We start from the raw sequence: 17181 nt of genomic DNA, 5'->3' as shown, positions 1-17181 counted from the left end.
AGGGGTTTTACTCTATAGGGCTCCCCAGTCATGCGAATCAGCCTCGGTGGAACAGTGCTGAGAACGGCGGGTCTAAAACACGGAGCTCGGGCTGGCTTTTACTCATTGTCTAAGGTCTTCTTCATGGTATTCATAGAGTTTACTCACCCCTCATCAGTCATCCCAGGATCTTCTCCGCTGGAGATGCGGCAGCTCCCTGTCAGCTCACGTCATGGAGTTTTGTTATGAAAACCGAAAATTCTGCCCTGTGTGCGAGCTATGTGCAAGACTCTCTGGGGCTGTGCTGTCGTGCCGTGGACAATTCCGCACCAGGACTCGGCGGGGCTCCTGCAGCCTCCTTCCCTTAAGGAAGAGGAAGCAGGTCTCCTGGGCTCCACCCTTAGTGTTCAGGAGTACCCAAGAGGCAAGGGAAGCCTGTAGTTGAGAAATGTCTGGGATTCTCTTACGGTGATGAGCGAGGGGCCTGAAGCTCTGCCGCTTCTGTGTGTGGGAGCCACAGTACAGGTGGCGCGGGGAGGAGCTGATTACCAGGGTGCTGCCAGCTGCTGGAGGTGTCTTCCTAGGCCAGGCTTCAGCAGATCTTTAAGGGACGTGAAGAATAACTGCTAGCTTCCAGCCCTGTTCTGAGTCCTGGCTGGCTGGTAGCCTTATCTATACACTGCATTAGGCCTCACAGGTGCACACCATCTCGCTTAGAACCGCATTAGAAATAGGGGCAGGGAAGGGAACGTCACACCTACCTGTGAGATGTCCTTAGAATGAAAATGAACCAACTTGTCGTTATGCATCATTACTGTAAGTGGTCCGGGGTGTCCACTAACCCCACCCTAACAGACCATGTGCCTGGTCTGTTACTCCAAACCGTGGTGGCAATCTGCCAAGCAGGCAGAGCCATTGTCAACTCCCTCATCCCTGCCATGGGCTTTCCAGAGAACAGAAGAGCAGCTGTGTGCCGAGTGTGTCGGCTCATGAGTAATCCTAGCACTCAAGAGGCTGAGGCAGGAGAGTGGAGGGGTCTGCCTGGGCGACATTGTGGGATATTGAATACCAGAGCCAGCCTAAGCTACAGTATAAGGCTAAGTTATCTGGAAAACAAGCAAAAGCCCAAAGTAACAGCAGCAATCCCATCCCATCAGTAGTGAGGGGTAGAATCAGGTCAGGCTGTCTGCCCCCCATCTGACCTCATGCCACTGTTTGCACACCCAGGGCCTGGTTCTGTTTCCTTGCCAGCATGTGCCCACTTTGGCTCTTTGATGTCTTAAGCTCCTTTTAAATGTCAGAAGGAGAATTGTTTTTTGTTTCCTGCCCCCTCCCCCACCTCTCTTACCTGAATCTCTTCCTCCTACTTTCTCTGCTGTGCCTTCAGGCTGTGGAGGTCTCTGGGTGAATCTCTTACCTACTGGCTGCAGTCTATGCTTGAGGAGGACCCTTCCGTTGGTCAATGCTCCTCCCTGGTCAGGTTCTATCTGATGTGGCTCCTGTGTGTGTGTGGGGGGGGGGGGGGGTTCCTTCAGAGCCCGTCATCCAGTCCTGGCATGCGATTTCAGGGTGACAGGCACGATGCTGACCTTCTTTAGGGGAGTTTTTATTTCTAAAGGGTTAAAATATTTTCTTGAACTCTGGATAAATTGGCAAGCATGTGGAATTTGGAAATGGGAGCCAGTCCTAGAACACAGCTGTCTTGCTGGCATCAGTCGGGGTGAGCGCTCTTTACCTGACCCTCTAGAAGCCCTGCACTTCTTTCCTGTGCCGTGGAGGAACTGTAAGGGTGCTGTCTATCCTGTCTCCTTGGGCTGGAGAGAGGAGCCCTGCTGGCTTGGCAGCTCCTGGAGAAATGAGGCTTTGTTGGCCGGAGAATGTGCAAGCGCTCTCTGATGCCCGCCACGAGACACTTCCTCCTGTCTTCTCCTTCCTTTCTGATGAGGCAGCTGTGGGAGAATTTCTCCAGATTCCCAAGAATCAGGCTCCTCAAACCCCAGGTCCGGGTCCAAGATTCCAGAAACGTGAAGGGTGGAAGATCTTGAGGAAGTGATGTTTATCCAGAATGTAATTCATAACAGGGATAAGGAAGGGGAGGAGTAGCATGTTTCAGGTGATGTCATTTGTATGAAACTAATAATTGAAGAAAGGGAGGAGCAGAGGGTGTGAGGAAGGGGAACCTAGCGATGAATTCTGAAGACAGGTGGAGGTGGGGGTCTGAGGCTTCCTTTAGCTGTCTTCTGTAATTTGTTCCATGGTCTTGTAGAACCTAAACACCACTGCCATGCAAAATTAAAATTCAAATAAAGAAAAAGCCCTGCTAGAAGTTTAAGGAATGGTGAAGCCGTGGATAAATAACTGTAGCCCACTGAGAGAAAGGCGTAGGCTTCCCCGGAAGCCCAGGAAGACCTATGCTGTGGGACCACTGTGGCTGCCCAGCCAGAATGGTTGCAAGGCTGTGAAAGGGCCCATTCTTTTCTTGTTGTCCCTTGCCTTGTGCCTCTTGGCCTCAGTGCACAGTGATGCCCCTCAGGAAGTTTTTAGATCCTTCCCCAAGAGGAAAAGTGAATGGACTTGGCCGGTATTATTCTAGTCTCTGGACGTGGTAAAGCCCAGTTGCTTGTGCCCATGGGACATTCCAGCAGCAGGTTGTCTGGGCTGGCTGTGGCTGTCTGGCCCAGGACAGGAAGTAGCCTGGAGTCCTGGAGTGAGTGTCTTCAAAGAGTACACACACACACACACACACACACACACACACACACACACACACGTCTGTGTGCAGGGGGCCCTGGAATCTCTAGCTTTGAACTCCCTGTCTCCCCCTAATTGCTGGTCCATGGAGACCTGGCTGAAAATTAGTTTAATGCTAAATTGAGTTTGAAACCACTGGTCTTAGCCCCTGTGGAAACAGGACACCATGTAAAAATAGAAACTTCAAGTCAACTTGTTTTTCTAGGCTTTACACAGCTTCGCTGAGGCTCTGAGTCCACTGGCAAATCAATGCTGTTTGCGGACTCAGGTGTGTGGGGAGTTCTGTCAGCAGGAAATTGGCTACTCTTCATTAAGAAAAATCAAGGTGGCCTAAAATAACCCCTAAAAAGATGCTCCAAGTGGGAGTTTAACCTCAGCACAGCGCCGCCCTCCTCCTCGATTCACTAGAGCCATGTAGTTGGAATGTACACCCAAGTTCAAGTACAGTGATAGACTCCTAAAAGCAAATCATTGCCAGGAGCCTTAGAAAGGGCAAGACTTTTAAGCAGATGGAACTGATCATTCTCCAGAATTCTCCATGGATTCATCCATAGGATTATAAATCAAAGGGGCTGTCTAAAAGCAACCCCCAAGCATTGCTTGTCTTAAATATTCTAACCGTGTCGCTACCTAGGGGTGGGAGAGAGGGCGGCATCAGGCCTTCACAGCTCCTGACCCCTACAGAGGAAGAAAAGGGCTAGAGCTCTGACACACTCTCCAGTTCAACAGAAGTCAGGCTGGGAACCAGCATCACGTTGTAATTCAGTCTCCTTTGAGAATCGTGGCTTTCTACAAGGCGCTGACTTTTGTCTGCACGGCATCGGTTCCAAGACAGCACAGTTCCTGTGACGTGGAGTGTGTGTGCATAGATGTTCTGTATACCTCCCTTAGACTTCAAACCATCACTGGTGGACTTACAGTCTCTGAGATGATGCGAGTATGTATAAACTATCCTTCAGGATTCAGCAAGCAGAAACAGTACGGGTGCGGTGTTTCCCCCGCAGTGTTGTGGTCTGCATTTGAATGTATCCTCAGATAAAAGCTCATGCATGAAGAGGGCTGACTGTGTGTGAAAAGGACAGGCGATCCATGAAACTTCCTGGTATTGATGACATCAGAGGGCCTGGAGCGGACTCTATGGGCAGGAGACTTTCTCAGCCCATTGCTGCTGCAGGCTAGGTTAGTTGTTAGGACCCTGAGTCCATGCAGTGAGATTACTGGGCGAGAAGACAGGACACTATGTAAACGGAGACTGCACTTTCACTTCCCAGGCACCCAGACCTGAGTAATCACACAGAAACTATATTAACTACGACACTGTTCAGACGACGGCTCAGGCATATTTCTAGCTAGCTCTTACATCTTAAATTAATCCATTTTTATTAGTCTATGCGTTGCCACATGGCGCGTGGTCATGGCATTACCTCATTTTCTATATGTCTTGTTTTCTCTGTGGCTGGCTGACAGCTCACCTGACTCCGCCTTCTTTTTCTCTATATCTCTGCTCAGATTTCCCACCTGGCTTTACTCTGCTAAGCCACTGGCCAAACAGCTTTATTCATTAGTCAATAAAAGTAACACATACAGAAGGCCATCCCACATCAACACTAGCTCAGGGAAGGACCCTGTGTGCCCTTTCTTTGGCCAGAGTTGTGAAAGGAAAAAGGCCTTGCAGAGATGATGGGAGATGGATATGGTGCAAAGCTTCAGATCTGGAGAGTCATGGCCTGAGATAGTTTCCCCAGCCATTCTTAGGTAAATTTTCCTAAAGAAAATTCTTCCCCCTACTGGGCCAAGGTGTTCACTCAGCAGCAGATGCTTGACAGTAGATACAGACCCAGAACTGGACGTTGGGGCTTCTGACCATGGTGAGGGTCACACCGTGGCTATGCTGCAGGGCTGCGGCCACGCCCTGGTTGCCGATACGGATCTTGTTATTTCTTGACTCCTCCGGAAGATTTTTTGGCAGACAAACAGGCATGCAGGGTTGCTTTATTTAAGGAGCTCGCAGGCTAGGAAAGATTTGTTGTCAGGGACAATGCAAGCGGTAAACATTTCATCCCTTAAAAGGCAAGAACACTGAGAGGCCAGAGTGAAACCCCCAAGAAGCAGGAAATTGGCCATTTGAAAAGTATGTCTCAGCAGCTAGGGAGACAGGAGGGGGAGCAGGCAAAGATGCTTCCTCTGTGAACAGCGGCGTCATCTTGGCCCCTTTAAGGGATCTAAATGAACCAGGGGTCACGGTCTAGAATCTGAATCTAGATTTATTCATTACATTTATTGATTTCATGTGTGTGTACACATACAGAAATTGAGAAATTCAAATTCAAGTGCAGCGAGTGTCCTTATCCCTGACCATGACCCTGACTCTGAATCCAGACCCAGGAAGCACTGCGGGATGTTGATGTTGCCCCCACAGACAGCATCTCTCCAGGTGGACAAATGTGACTTCTGTCATTCAGCTCCTTCTCACCTATCCTGTGACAGCGTTCTCCCTGTCAGTCTGTCCATCTGGAGCCTCATCAGTTAACCTGGGAAATGTGAGGGAGAGCTCTCTGGGCTTGGCCTGAGAGCAGACGCCAGGGAGGGTGCTCATATGAGACTGTACGCAACAGAAATGTCACCCAGCCCACTGCAAATTGCCGTTGCAAGCAGAGCTTTCACCGGAGACTATGGCTGCCATCGCTTACTTATGGTTATTCCGTATGAGAATCATGAATACTTTTTTTTTTAATGCAATGGAGCAAAGGAAGTTTGCTCCAATGGAAAGGAAGTTTCCATCATCTACTCCCGTTTCTCTCCTTGAACAAAAAACTTTTAGCCAAGAATTGCTGCTTTGAAGGCTTGTGCTGTGTCCAGCCTGCTTCTCTGATTGATCTTTCACAAGCTCTTCTCAAGTAATTTCTTCCATTCCGGGAAGTCCGTGGAAACAAGTGGGCACTGTCAGCAGATGCTCTTGACCAACCCTCCCGAAATAAATGTTGGCAGGAAACAGGAGAAGCCTCAAGAGCCCCCATCAGTCATCAGCCCCAGAGCCTTTTCCATGGGGCTGTAGTCCTTGTCGAGGGGACATTTGCTGTTTGCGGAACCTCAGGCCTAAGAGCTGAAGGAGATGAAGGCCACACTCCACAAGCCCCAGGACCAAATTAGAGAGCCAAGTTCATGAGGGTCATCTGGCCTAAGTCATTCTCTCTCTGCACCTTGGTTAGCTGCGCTGAGGTTCCCACTGGGACGGTGGAAAGCTTAAGAAGCCCCAAGTCCCGTGTCCATATGCTCAGGCTGCAGTTCTTGAACCTGCTGCCCAGGAGCAGCGTGCAGACGAGGCAAACCCTGCTCCCTGCCAGCAGCGCAGTGTACTAGGGGGCTACGAGGTCAATTCCCATTTTTAACACCAGTTCCTCTTTTCAGAGAACACTTGCACGGGGCTTATTTCTAGCTCCAGCCCTCTTGAGTTAAGTCTACACCCCAGCCCTGATGCCGAGCACGGAACCCAGAATCACTTACATGCCGGACAAATACTCTGCCTCTCCACAGCGCCCTAGGTCCCTAGATTAAAGCTTTTCATAGTGGGTGTAAAGAATAGCAGCAAGGAAACATCTCCTGGCTCCTCTGATTTGAACCTTCATATCATGTGCTCACAGAATCCCTGACTTTAAATAGCCCTTGCTAGCCTGGAGGGAAATGGAGCCGTACACAGCCAAGCCCGTGAGCTCAGGAAAAGATACTTCTCAAGTGTACAGCAAGTCAGGGGTGTAAATCAACTTTCACTTGAAAAAGTCTCCAAATGCAGCTCTTATCTGCTCATCTTTAAAGGCTCTCTCATTAAACCACCCTAGAAAAGGGGCTGTAGAGCAACACAGCAGGCAGGCTTTGCATCCTGCTCCTGTGAAATTACTGCTATAGGTGCCTTTAATTTTTATTCATGCCGAAGAGTATGAGAATTTATGAAAAGCACTGTTAAAGTTTAATTCACAAACAAAAGTATCTCCTTACACACCCATGACTAAAACTGTCACCTTGTTGATCTCTCTCCATGGAGGCCAAAAACACTGCCTCTGCTTATGACATCTTTGGTCGCTTAATGGTAACGGCAAAGTTGTTTTAAATGGGACTGGGGGAGCAAACCAGGCTTTCCTCCGAAGAATTCATACAAATAACAGGTATGTTCTTTATCGAATAGTTAAGGAAGTATAAATTTAAACCACAATAGGATACCAAGTTGCCCATTGGGACAGCTGTTACCAAAGGGGGGGAAAGTGGAAAATAAATGTTGGCAAGGATGTAGGGGAATTGGAACTCTTCTAGTTTGCTGATAGAAGGGTCAAATGGTGCAACGACTGTGGGACACAGGCTTGTTCCTCTGAGAAGTAAACACTGGATTACCATACGCTGTGGCTCTTTTAAGTCAAGGCAGATACTCAAAAAGATTGAAAGAGAAATGCAAATACATAGGCATTCAACCACGTTCATGGTGTTATTCATAGAAGCGAAAAGGTGGGAAACAGTTTATGTGTCTCCGAACAGAGTAACTGATAAGCAAAATGCGTCTCTACATGGAATGACTAGGCCTTAGCAGGGAAGGGCTTTCTGAAACATGCTACAGCATGTGTCTCTACATGGTCTGTGTCTCTGCATGGAATGATTAGGCCTTAGAAAGGAAGGGCTTTCTGAAATATGCCACAGCATGTTTGAACCTACAGTACATTTGCTAATGACATTGGCCAGTCACAAAATGGCAAATACTGTGTGAGTCTCCTTGTAACCGGTCATATTCAAAGACAGAAAGTAGAAGGGTGGTTGCCGGGGCTAAGAAAGGGAAAGATGGAAAGTCATTTCAGTTAGGGAAGATGAGAAGGTTCTAGAAATAGGCAGTGGTGGTGGCCACCTAACCATGTGACTGTACTTAATGCCACAGTACTATGCACTTAAAATTTACTAAGATGATCAGTACTGTAGCCTATATATATATTATATATTATTATTATATATATAATATATAAACATAATAAAACAAAAACAACCAGATTAAGAATTTGGTAACACTCGTGCTTAAGAGCCAGGCTCTTTCTGGTCACTGCACACAAACCCAGATCCCATAGGCTCGCGGGTTCAAACACGCCCAGCCTGCTTTTTTCTTCTGCCCAACTGAAACTGTTTATCTCAGGGATGCCATTCATCTGGAGGAGCCACAGGGCAGCAGAATCCTTGTGGAGTCCCAGACTTCTGCCTCCTTTTCTTAAAGAAGTGCTCCTCATGAATATCCAACCTGCCTCTCATGGTGCTACTGTGGAGCAGCCTGGGTGACAGCTGTGCCCTCCCCTCACACAGTCTTTTCCCGTTGAACTAAAAAGCCTTGATCTTCAATGTTCTCCCATCAGCACTGAGCTTTCCTTGAACCAAGACTAGTGCTGAAGGGAAAAATCCCATCTTCTCGGGGACTGAGAATTAACTTTCTTGAAAGGCCTTAAGTGAAGGAGGCACAGTGGATGTCCCTAAATTCCCAGGCGATGCAGAAATTCAAGTTGTGAAGAGTGGGATGGAGAAGAAGTGGAGGTTGGGATGGGTGAAAGTAAGTGATTCAGCCCACAGAACCTGGCAGGACCTGCTGGGGAGCGGGCACAGTAGGCAGAAAGCATCTTTGCTGTGGAGATGGTGGCAAGGAGGGGCCCCAGCTCTGTGTGGACCATTGGAGACCCTGTGGGTCCATATTTCTGACCCTGACTGAACATCAGCTTCTGATGCCTCCTCTTTCTGGAGCATGCAGGCCACCTGCAGGTGCTTTAGACCGCCGTGCTTGGACAGGGCCTTGGTGCCATTGTGAATTGGCGTCGTGGTGAATGTGGTAATAATATTCTGCCATACTCTGCTCTGTACAGGAGTCCCAGAGTGTACCTTGTGATAGACACCAAGTGTGTCAGTGAGGAAGCTGAAGGAGAGAGAAATAAATGACTTGTCATGGCCTCCAGCTGTGAGGCAGGTAGTGGGGCTGCCTTCGGCCTTCAGGGTCTGGCCAGAGCTACCCTTATCTGCCCAGAATCAGCACTGGTTTCCCTTGGGCTGTGTACTTGTTATCTCCCCATGGTCTGCTGATCACAGACTAGAGCTCAGTTCATATGCTCCTGTGTGCCCAGAGGTTCTCTGCAGGGAACCCCGGCCAGAAAATGCACCTGGACTCTGGGACAGGGACGGCTTGGCCTTCCCCTTAACTCTGCACCCCTAGTTATCTCGCCATCTACAAACCACACATCACCCGAACAAAGGACACATTCTCTGCTAGAGGCTGTAATTGAGCTCATCTAATGGATGAAGGGGTCAAGTGAGTACAGGGTTTCCCCTTGGTGGGGCTGTGGAAGAGGCAGGTGGCAGCTGCCTACCCTCCCACCCTTACCACAATCTTCCGGAAAGGCAAGCTTGTCACCATTGCCAAGTCACCAAGCCTACCTTGGTGAAGGAGGTGAATTTTTGACTGCAGGAAAAATGCTGAGAACAAGTGTTTTCCTGTCCTGGGAGGGATCAAGGTGTGATTATGGGCCTGGATACAGATGGGCTGGGAGTGTGGGGCTGCAGGTCCCCGTGAGCTGTGCCTTGCTGGTAAGAGGACTGAGATCAAAGGCCCTGGCCCATGTTCTGTTCACGAGGGGGTTGGACACGGACACGATGACGACGACTTGTCCTGACTTTGAGGGAGTAGAAACTTGGAGAAGACCCCTGGATTACAGTTATCCTGTGGGGTGGATTAGGTGGCAGGCTCATGGTGCTGTGCCCAGGACCAGTTCTCCTGATTTATAGCCAGAGATTTTGGTTGCCAGCTCTGAAGCCTCCAGGCAAGTAGAGTAATCAGAGCTCACATCTGCGATATCTATGAACACCAGCGAAAACACCACCCACAGGGCACGCCTCCTGGAAGTGAGAGCCTGGCTTTTCTGTGGACCTTTAGCTGCAGAAGGTTGGAGAAGCAGACATTTCGAAAGCTAAGAAGCTCTGAACCTCGGGCTCGTGGCACACATGGACAGCTCGTGCACATGCTCCAGAGACCTCCCCACTTCCTCCTGTCTGCTTCCTGTACCTCCCTCATTCACTTTAGCAAAGGGACCCAGAGATTCCGCTCATCTATAGTCACAGCTCTGTTTTCCTTAGCATATTTTGCAGTTTCTTGCTTTACAAAATGTAATTGTGGGGCTGGAGAGATGGCTCAGGGGTTAAGAGCACTGACTGCTCTTCCAGAGGTCCCGAGTTCAATTTCCAACAAACACATGCTGGTTCACAACCATTTGCTTTGGGGGTTAAGTGATGGTGTCCTGAGTGTCCAGTCCTAATCTTGGTGAACCTCCCTGCTCCCATTTTCAGGGATGTGTATGCATACTGAGCTCATGGGAAAACTGAAGTCTCCAAATGTCTTGGTTTCTTTGCTGCAGAACCACAACCATGCCTGCATAGCCTGCCGGATCATTTACCGCTCTGACGAACACCATCCCCCCATCCTGCCCCCCAAGGCAGACCTGACCATCGGCCTACATGGGGAATGGGTGAGCCAGCGTTGTGAGGTGCGGCCTGAAGTCCTCTTCCTCACCCGCCACTTCATCTTCCACGACAACAATAATACCTGGGAGGGCCATTACTACCACTACTCGGACCCTGTCTGCAAACACCCCACCTTCACCATCTACGCTCGAGGCCGCTACAGCCGCGGTGTGCTCTCCTCGAGGGTCATGGGAGGCACAGAGTTTGTGTTCAAAGGTAAGTCTGCTGTCCCTGCTTCTCACAGCACGGCTTAAGAGCAGCTCTGAGACATTTGTTAGGGCAAAACCTCAGCGAGAGGGCGTCTTTGCTGCTTGAGATGCTGGGGATGAGACTAGAGCCATGACTGCCTCGCAGCATCCTTGGCGATAACATCTGATCTCCTTCCTATTCAAGCAGGCTAGTACCAGGCATCCACGTGACAGTCAGGTACAATGGGACCCAAACCATCATGCGGGCCTCTGTAATGCGAGAGTCAAGAATGTGTCTGCAATGGAGCCTAACAGCCTCTCTGGTAGCATCAGGCTTACTGTGTGCTGGGTACTTTTCCTAAATGAGGAATCTGAAGCAGGTGTCAGTTACGACTTGATGCTCAAGAGTCGGTACTTCTAATCTGAGCTGGGGCTGCACACAAGCGCTTGTCCCAGGCTTGAAGACGAGAGCATCATGGGGGAAAGGTCGTGCTGTGCACTGCTCACCCAAGCAGGGAAGCTGGGGTCAGGAGGCGCCTGCCCCTACCACAAGGGAGGTCTTGCTGCTTTAGTGTTAAGTCTGAATGTCTGTAATGGAGTGTCAATCCTGTAATACCAAACAATGAGGGAAGCTAAGTCACTGGGTGACCCCTCCAGGGCAGCAGTCTGAGCTGTCTGGTTGCCTCAAGGAAGCCCTGAGTATGGCTGCTCTCCTTTGATGAGGAACTTTGCTCTTGTACACTGGCCTTGTAAACTTAACCAAGGAGAAAATGTCTGCTCACCCCAAATCCCACTGTGCTGTATGCAAAGTGTAGCCCCTTGGGAGGACCCTAAGGGTCCACAAAGAACTGAGGCTTGTAGTTATTCCTCCATATTGTTCTTGTTCACAGCATAGCTGCATTTAGATGCGCAGCTGATGGGTCCATGTTAGTCTGTGAAGATGCTAATGCAGATACATGTTTGATATGAGGCCATCAGATGCTTCAAGACCTCTTCTTAGAAATAAAACCTGAGTTTATTCAACATTTTGTGAGGGTGTTATGTATCCCAAAGAACACTTTAGAGGAATGCTTTATATATCACACTCACAAATGGGCTCATCAAATGTCACCCATGTTTTCTGCACAAATCTACTTCCATCCCTATGTGTTCATGGGGAAGTAAGTCCAGGACTCCCTGGATATACCAAAACTCAAAGTTTCTCTAGTCCTTTCTGTGAAATGAGGAGCCTTGCACAACACCAAGGCACACACTCCTTATACCTTACACCATGTCTGAGTTGCTTCTGATATCTGCTGCAGTAGCCCCATGAGGCTGTGTAGTTAAGCTGTGGCTTCAGAGTATGTGATACTATGAGTTGACCGACTCTGGTGTGACCACCATTCAGATCAGCCTATGAAACTTCCCAGCTGAGCTTGCTCTTGTGATTACTGTGGTCAGTGGGGGCAAGCAATCAGACTGTTTTAAAAAGAAAGCTTTGTTGAGACAGTGTTCCCCAGCATTCCAGTTTTCCCCTGAGAGTCACGGATATCTCTCTTGTCCACAGTGAATCATATGAAGGTCACGCCCATGGATGCAGCCACAGCTTCCCTCCTGAATGTCTTCAGCGGGAATGAGTGTGGGGCTGAGGGCTCCTGGCAAGTGGGTATCCAGCAGGACGTGACACACACCAATGGCTGTGTGGCTTTGGGCATCAAACTACCTCACACAGAATATGAGATCTTCAAAATGGAGCAAGATGCCCGGGGCCGCTACCTGCTGTTCAATGGCCAGAGGCCCAGCGATGGCTCCAGTCCAGACAGGCCTGAGAAGAGGGCAACCTCGTACCAGATGCCCTTGGTCCAGTGTGCCTCTTCCTCCCCAAGGGCTGAAGACTTGGACGACAGTCGGGCCCATCTGTTTGGCAGGGCAGCAGGGAGGACAGCTGGGCCCCTGATGCTTACGTCCTTTGCCTGCATTTGGACTCTACCACATTGGAGCATCCTCCGATAGGAGATATTTTCTAAAGCAAGACTCTACCATTTATGACTTTTCTTCACACAGAGAATAGACATTGATTCTTTTGATGCACTTGAATGCCTGAGATCTGCCATTGTCTCTCCCCTGTCCCCTCTTCCAGCCTCTGAGTCCTGAGCAGTGTGTTTGAAGTTTCGGCTTTGAATTTCTTCCAGCCTGATCCCTGGCCTGAGAACTTCATAGCAGTGATTGCACTTTAAGTCTGCAGAAAGTCGGAGCTAGTGTGTGTTGGAGCCGCAGCGAGGATGGTAGCTAGCTTCTTAACTCTGTCCCTCCCGCTTCCCTGTGTATCTCTGAGCTGAGCTTTAAACATAGACATGTCAAGCTGCAGCTTTCTCTGCCATTGCTTCTCTTATTTCTCCGATCCCCTTCCACACTTCAAGTTTTCGACACTGGAATCCAGTGAAGAGTTGGCTTGGGACTGCCATCAAGACCCTGTGTATTAATACAGAAGAGATATGGCTATCGATGTGTACGTAAGAGGGGGTGCAAGGTTCAGCTAAATCATTGGTCCAGCCTTAATGCCAATCACCACTTTCAGAATGTCGAGTAGAGAGATGTTTATAAATCTTCAAAGTCATTTAGACCGGGTTTACTAGCACTAGTTTTCAATTGTTGAGCGAAGATGGGTGCCATGTACTTGCTTTGGTGACTCAGATTATAGCCTGCTGCTTGCTTAACCCCTGGAGTAGACTGGTCCAGTTGGAGAATTCAGAAGGGCCCCATTTCCCAGACAGTCAGAAGCAGCGGTGCTAAGGGCACCTAGGGTGTGTTAAGTGCCACGGGAGTGATAACATCTGTGGCGGTTTTCTCCAGGTGAGGCATCCGTCTTCTGGCTCACACTGTGGTTGGAGTGGGGAGAAGAACCCCACCTCCGCCATGCCGTCCTCACACATGGAGACAGAGCTTTTCAGTACTCCAGTGGCTCACTGGTGAAAGAGGCCTGGGTGGGACTCGTCCTCACTGGGGACCTGCTGGAGGCTGTTTCTGTGCAACATGGAGTCTTTATGAGAAGTCACTGTATTATTAGACTGGTTTGATTCGGCTTCCTCTCTGCATTTTACTTGGTTCTGCCCCAGCTGTGAGCTCCAGGGCCATCTTTTTCAGGGTTAGCTGCTTCACGGTCCTTAGGAAGGAGGAGGGGATGGCCGCCCATTCCTTTGTGTTATCGCAACTGATGCCATAGACACCAAGTGCTATTGCTCACGGGGACCCATGCAGGCAGGCGCCGAGACACAGAGAGAAGCAGACATGGAGGCCACGATCCTGTATTTAAGAATTCACTTTATGGAGCAGTAGCGTTCCGTGTGGTGTTAAGTTATAACGATGGCATGGAGTACCAGAGTGCTTTATATGTAGATTATATTTTAAGTCGCGGTGCATACTTGAGGGGTTTTATCCAAAATGAAAATACTAACTTAATGTCTACTAAGTTTAATAAACAAAGAATTTGGAAGAAATCCCATAAAATATGTCTTATTTGACAATTTAATTGATACTGATACTGTCTTCAAAGTGAAAACCTATACTGACGCTAAGACACAATTCAGGGATTGTCCAGGAGTTGGGTTTATAGCCACTTAGTTCCCTGCCTTCCTTCTAGACTCACCTATTTCTGCTTTTTAAATATGTTACGTATACCACCCCAAATGCATAGATATCAACACATACACAATGCATGAATGATGAGTCTATGTGAAGTTTGCGTGATCACTTTCTAATGTAATATAAGTCTTTACAGAGAAAAGAAATCCATTTATTCACGATTCACCAGCACACTAAAGTGTGTTGATGTATTTCCCATGGGCATTCATCTCAGCTTGGTTATAGCAGATTCACTGTCACTAGAACAAGGTCACATGACCCATGCTGATAGGGAATTCCCAGTGACCTTGAATGCTCAAAGGATTTCTAGGGCCTCCAGGCTCAAGGGTCAAAACCGACAAGTCAAGACCAAGATGCTCTGTTCGTTTATTGTTTGTTAAATTTGCCTTGTTTTGATTATGTGCATATAGTGGAGCAGGTAGTGGAGCACACATGCCCACAGAGTGCACAGAGATCCAGGGGGCTGTGAGCCACCCAGTGTGGGTGAGAGGAACCAAACTCTACTTCTCTGCAAGAGTAGTGCACGGTTTAACTCCCCCACCCCACCCCAGCTCCTGTGTCATTTAAGGCAGCGTTTTACTACGTGTCTCAGATTGGCCTTGAATTCCTGCTCCTTCCACCTTTACCCTCTAAATGCTGGGCTGACAGGCCAGGTCTACTGTGCCTGGCCTGGAACAAGATGTTTTCTGAGGAAGCCTAGAATATTCCGTTTATATAACAAGTTTGAAGTACACCGTAGTTAAGTCCTCAGGGCCCAGCAAGTCTCCCTCTCAGTCAGTGACACGTGATTCTGCTTGTAAATTCTAGATCTGGGGAAAGTCAGAGATCATGGAAGGTTCTTGCAGACCATGTTGGTCAGCTGCAGCTAGCTAGGCTTTAAGCCATTGCTGGAACAGAGCATGAGACAGGGTGGTGTGTAAAGAATGCGGGTTTATGTTGGCTTGCAGTTCTGGGAGTCTGAAATCAGACAGCTGCATCTGAGGAGGGCCCCTGCAGCTCTGACTTGGCAGCAAGCAGCATGTGCACTCTACACAAAGCATGAAGGGTAAACTTGCTTTATCTAACCTGTTCTCCTGGCAATAAATCCAACTCCATGAGATTGAGAACTGCCAAGAACCATTCATCATGGTTCCAGCATTGACCCCCACATCTATTGGCTCCATATCCCGACCCTGCCATATTGAGGAATTAGGGTTCCCAATCATAAATTCAGCAAGACACAGTCAAAGCATAGCATTGGGCTTCTTTGCTTACTGAGGAGCATGCTGGGAAGGGTCAGAAAACAGTCCCTCGAGTTGACAGTAAAATCTGGATGTAATCAAGACTTCAAACCCTAAAAATCAATTTGCCCTCCTTACCCCGGTTCAAAAAGGAAAATGTTGGAGTTCTCCCCTTCATGCGCCACGGAACAAAGGGTCTATTTTCTCAGACACGGGGCAACTCAGCAGTGGCCAACATCAAGAGCCACAACTAGTGTTGTTGGCGTTCCGGGATGTCCACGATGGCCTGCAGAAACAACCTGTGGGTCTTGTGGCTTCTGGCTGAGGGAGACGCTTCAGTGAAAGAGATATCTGGTCTCCACCATCTCTTTCAGCTTGTCCTGGATGCATGGTTTTCATGGTTGCCCACACAGACCTTCAGTGTTTCATTCTGAATGCTACATCCAATCCCTCCAGAGTTCTAAGCACATGGCATGGCACGGAGACTCAGAATCCAAGAAGGACTCTAGTCAGGCATAGGGCGCTAGAGGGTTGGATGGAGACAAGAGTGAGCAGAGCCCATGCAGTACCCCCAGCCTTTACATAGACACCCAAGCTTTCGGAGATCCAGACAGCTCCCATAAGACTTTGTCTACACCAAGAACAAATGAAGGCAGTTTGGGCAAATGCTGCCTACAGACATGTAAGTTCTAGAGGAAATTTGTGAGCATTCCTCCTTTACCTATGAAACCACATGTCCTAAAATCTCTACAGTGGGCCAAGGGTGTCGCTGGCCCGTGGGACAGTCACTGATTATGAAGGTAACTCCTTTTCACGCATTGCCCCAGTTAGGTGAAGCTTCAGTGGGCAGAAATAATCCAATCTTAGAAAGAAGACCATAGGGGAAGCTGTGGCTTCTCACTTCTCCATCCCTGGCAAGTGATCATATTGACATTTTATACTGAGTTCAATTCCAGAGAACCTAATAGGAGAAGTGATGCACCACCAAAGGTATGTATGAATCCAGACACACTGTCTTAGTTACGGTGTCTGTTGCTGGGATGAAACACCATGACTGAAAAGCAATTTGGGGAGGAAAGGGTTTATTAGGCTTACACTTCAGCATTGCTGTTCATCACCGAAGGAAGTCAGAACAGGAACTCAAACAGGGCAGGAACCTGGAGGCAGGAGCTGATGCAGAGGCCATGGAAGGATACTGCTTACTGGCTTGCTTCCCCTGGCTTGCTCAGCCTGCTTTCTTATAGAATCTAGGACCACTAGCCCAGAGATGTCACTGCTCACCATGGACCGGGCCCTCACTCTCAATAACTAGTTAAGAAGATGCCCTACCACACACACCCCTACGTCTGTTCTCCAACCTGCTCCCTTCTTTAAAGCCAGTTGGAGGGCCTGGCTGGTGGCTTCTCTTTCCCAAACCACACCTACAGTTTTCATAACTCTGTCTCATCTCTGTTTCTGATCTCTATTGTACATGGACTCCACAACCCTACACTCTCTAAATACCACTATGGGGGGATTTTGACCCCTTCCATTTAACCACAGAACTGTGATTTGGCACCAATGGAATTTGTGGGCACCAAGGGCATCTGGCTTCCCTGACTCTACCACCCAACACACCAGCTTATCATTCACTAACTGAGCTGTGGGGGCAATGGCCACATTTGCCCCTGCTACCAAACAGGAAATTGTTTTAGACTTTTTCTCATTCAGTCAAAAAATAAAACAGCGGGTGATGGTAGCTCACACCTTTCATGCCTGCACTTGGGAGGCAGGGGCTGGTGGATCTCTGAGTTCTAATTCAGCCTGGTCTACAGAGCTAGTTCCAGGATAGTCAGGGCTACACAAGAAACTTTGTCTTGAAAAACAAAAATAAGAAACAAGGAAGGAAGGAGGGAGGGAGG

At 48.7% G+C, this 17181-nt stretch overlaps 1 protein-coding gene across 1 annotated transcript in view; it reads left to right on the top strand.

The window, feature by feature from the left end:
- Positions 1-13919, top strand: part of Apcdd1 (APC down-regulated 1) — a 30035-nt gene extending 16116 nt beyond the window's left edge. Inside the window, exons 4-5 of the mRNA XM_075968492.1 lie at positions 10146-10467; positions 11986-13919. Coding sequence (XP_075824607.1) covers positions 10146-10467; positions 11986-12431 — 768 coding nt within the window. The 3' untranslated portion in view covers positions 12432-13919. The remainder of the gene's footprint in view (positions 1-10145; positions 10468-11985) is intronic.
- Positions 13920-17181: the final 3262 nt, after the last annotated feature.

The sequence above is a fragment of the Microtus pennsylvanicus genome, chromosome 4 (assembly GCF_037038515.1).
Source record: "Microtus pennsylvanicus isolate mMicPen1 chromosome 4, mMicPen1.hap1, whole genome shotgun sequence".
NCBI classification, from domain to species: domain Eukaryota; kingdom Metazoa; phylum Chordata; class Mammalia; order Rodentia; family Cricetidae; genus Microtus; species Microtus pennsylvanicus.
Note: the sequence above shows the minus strand (reverse complement) of the source record. Positions and strands in the feature narration are given on the sequence as shown.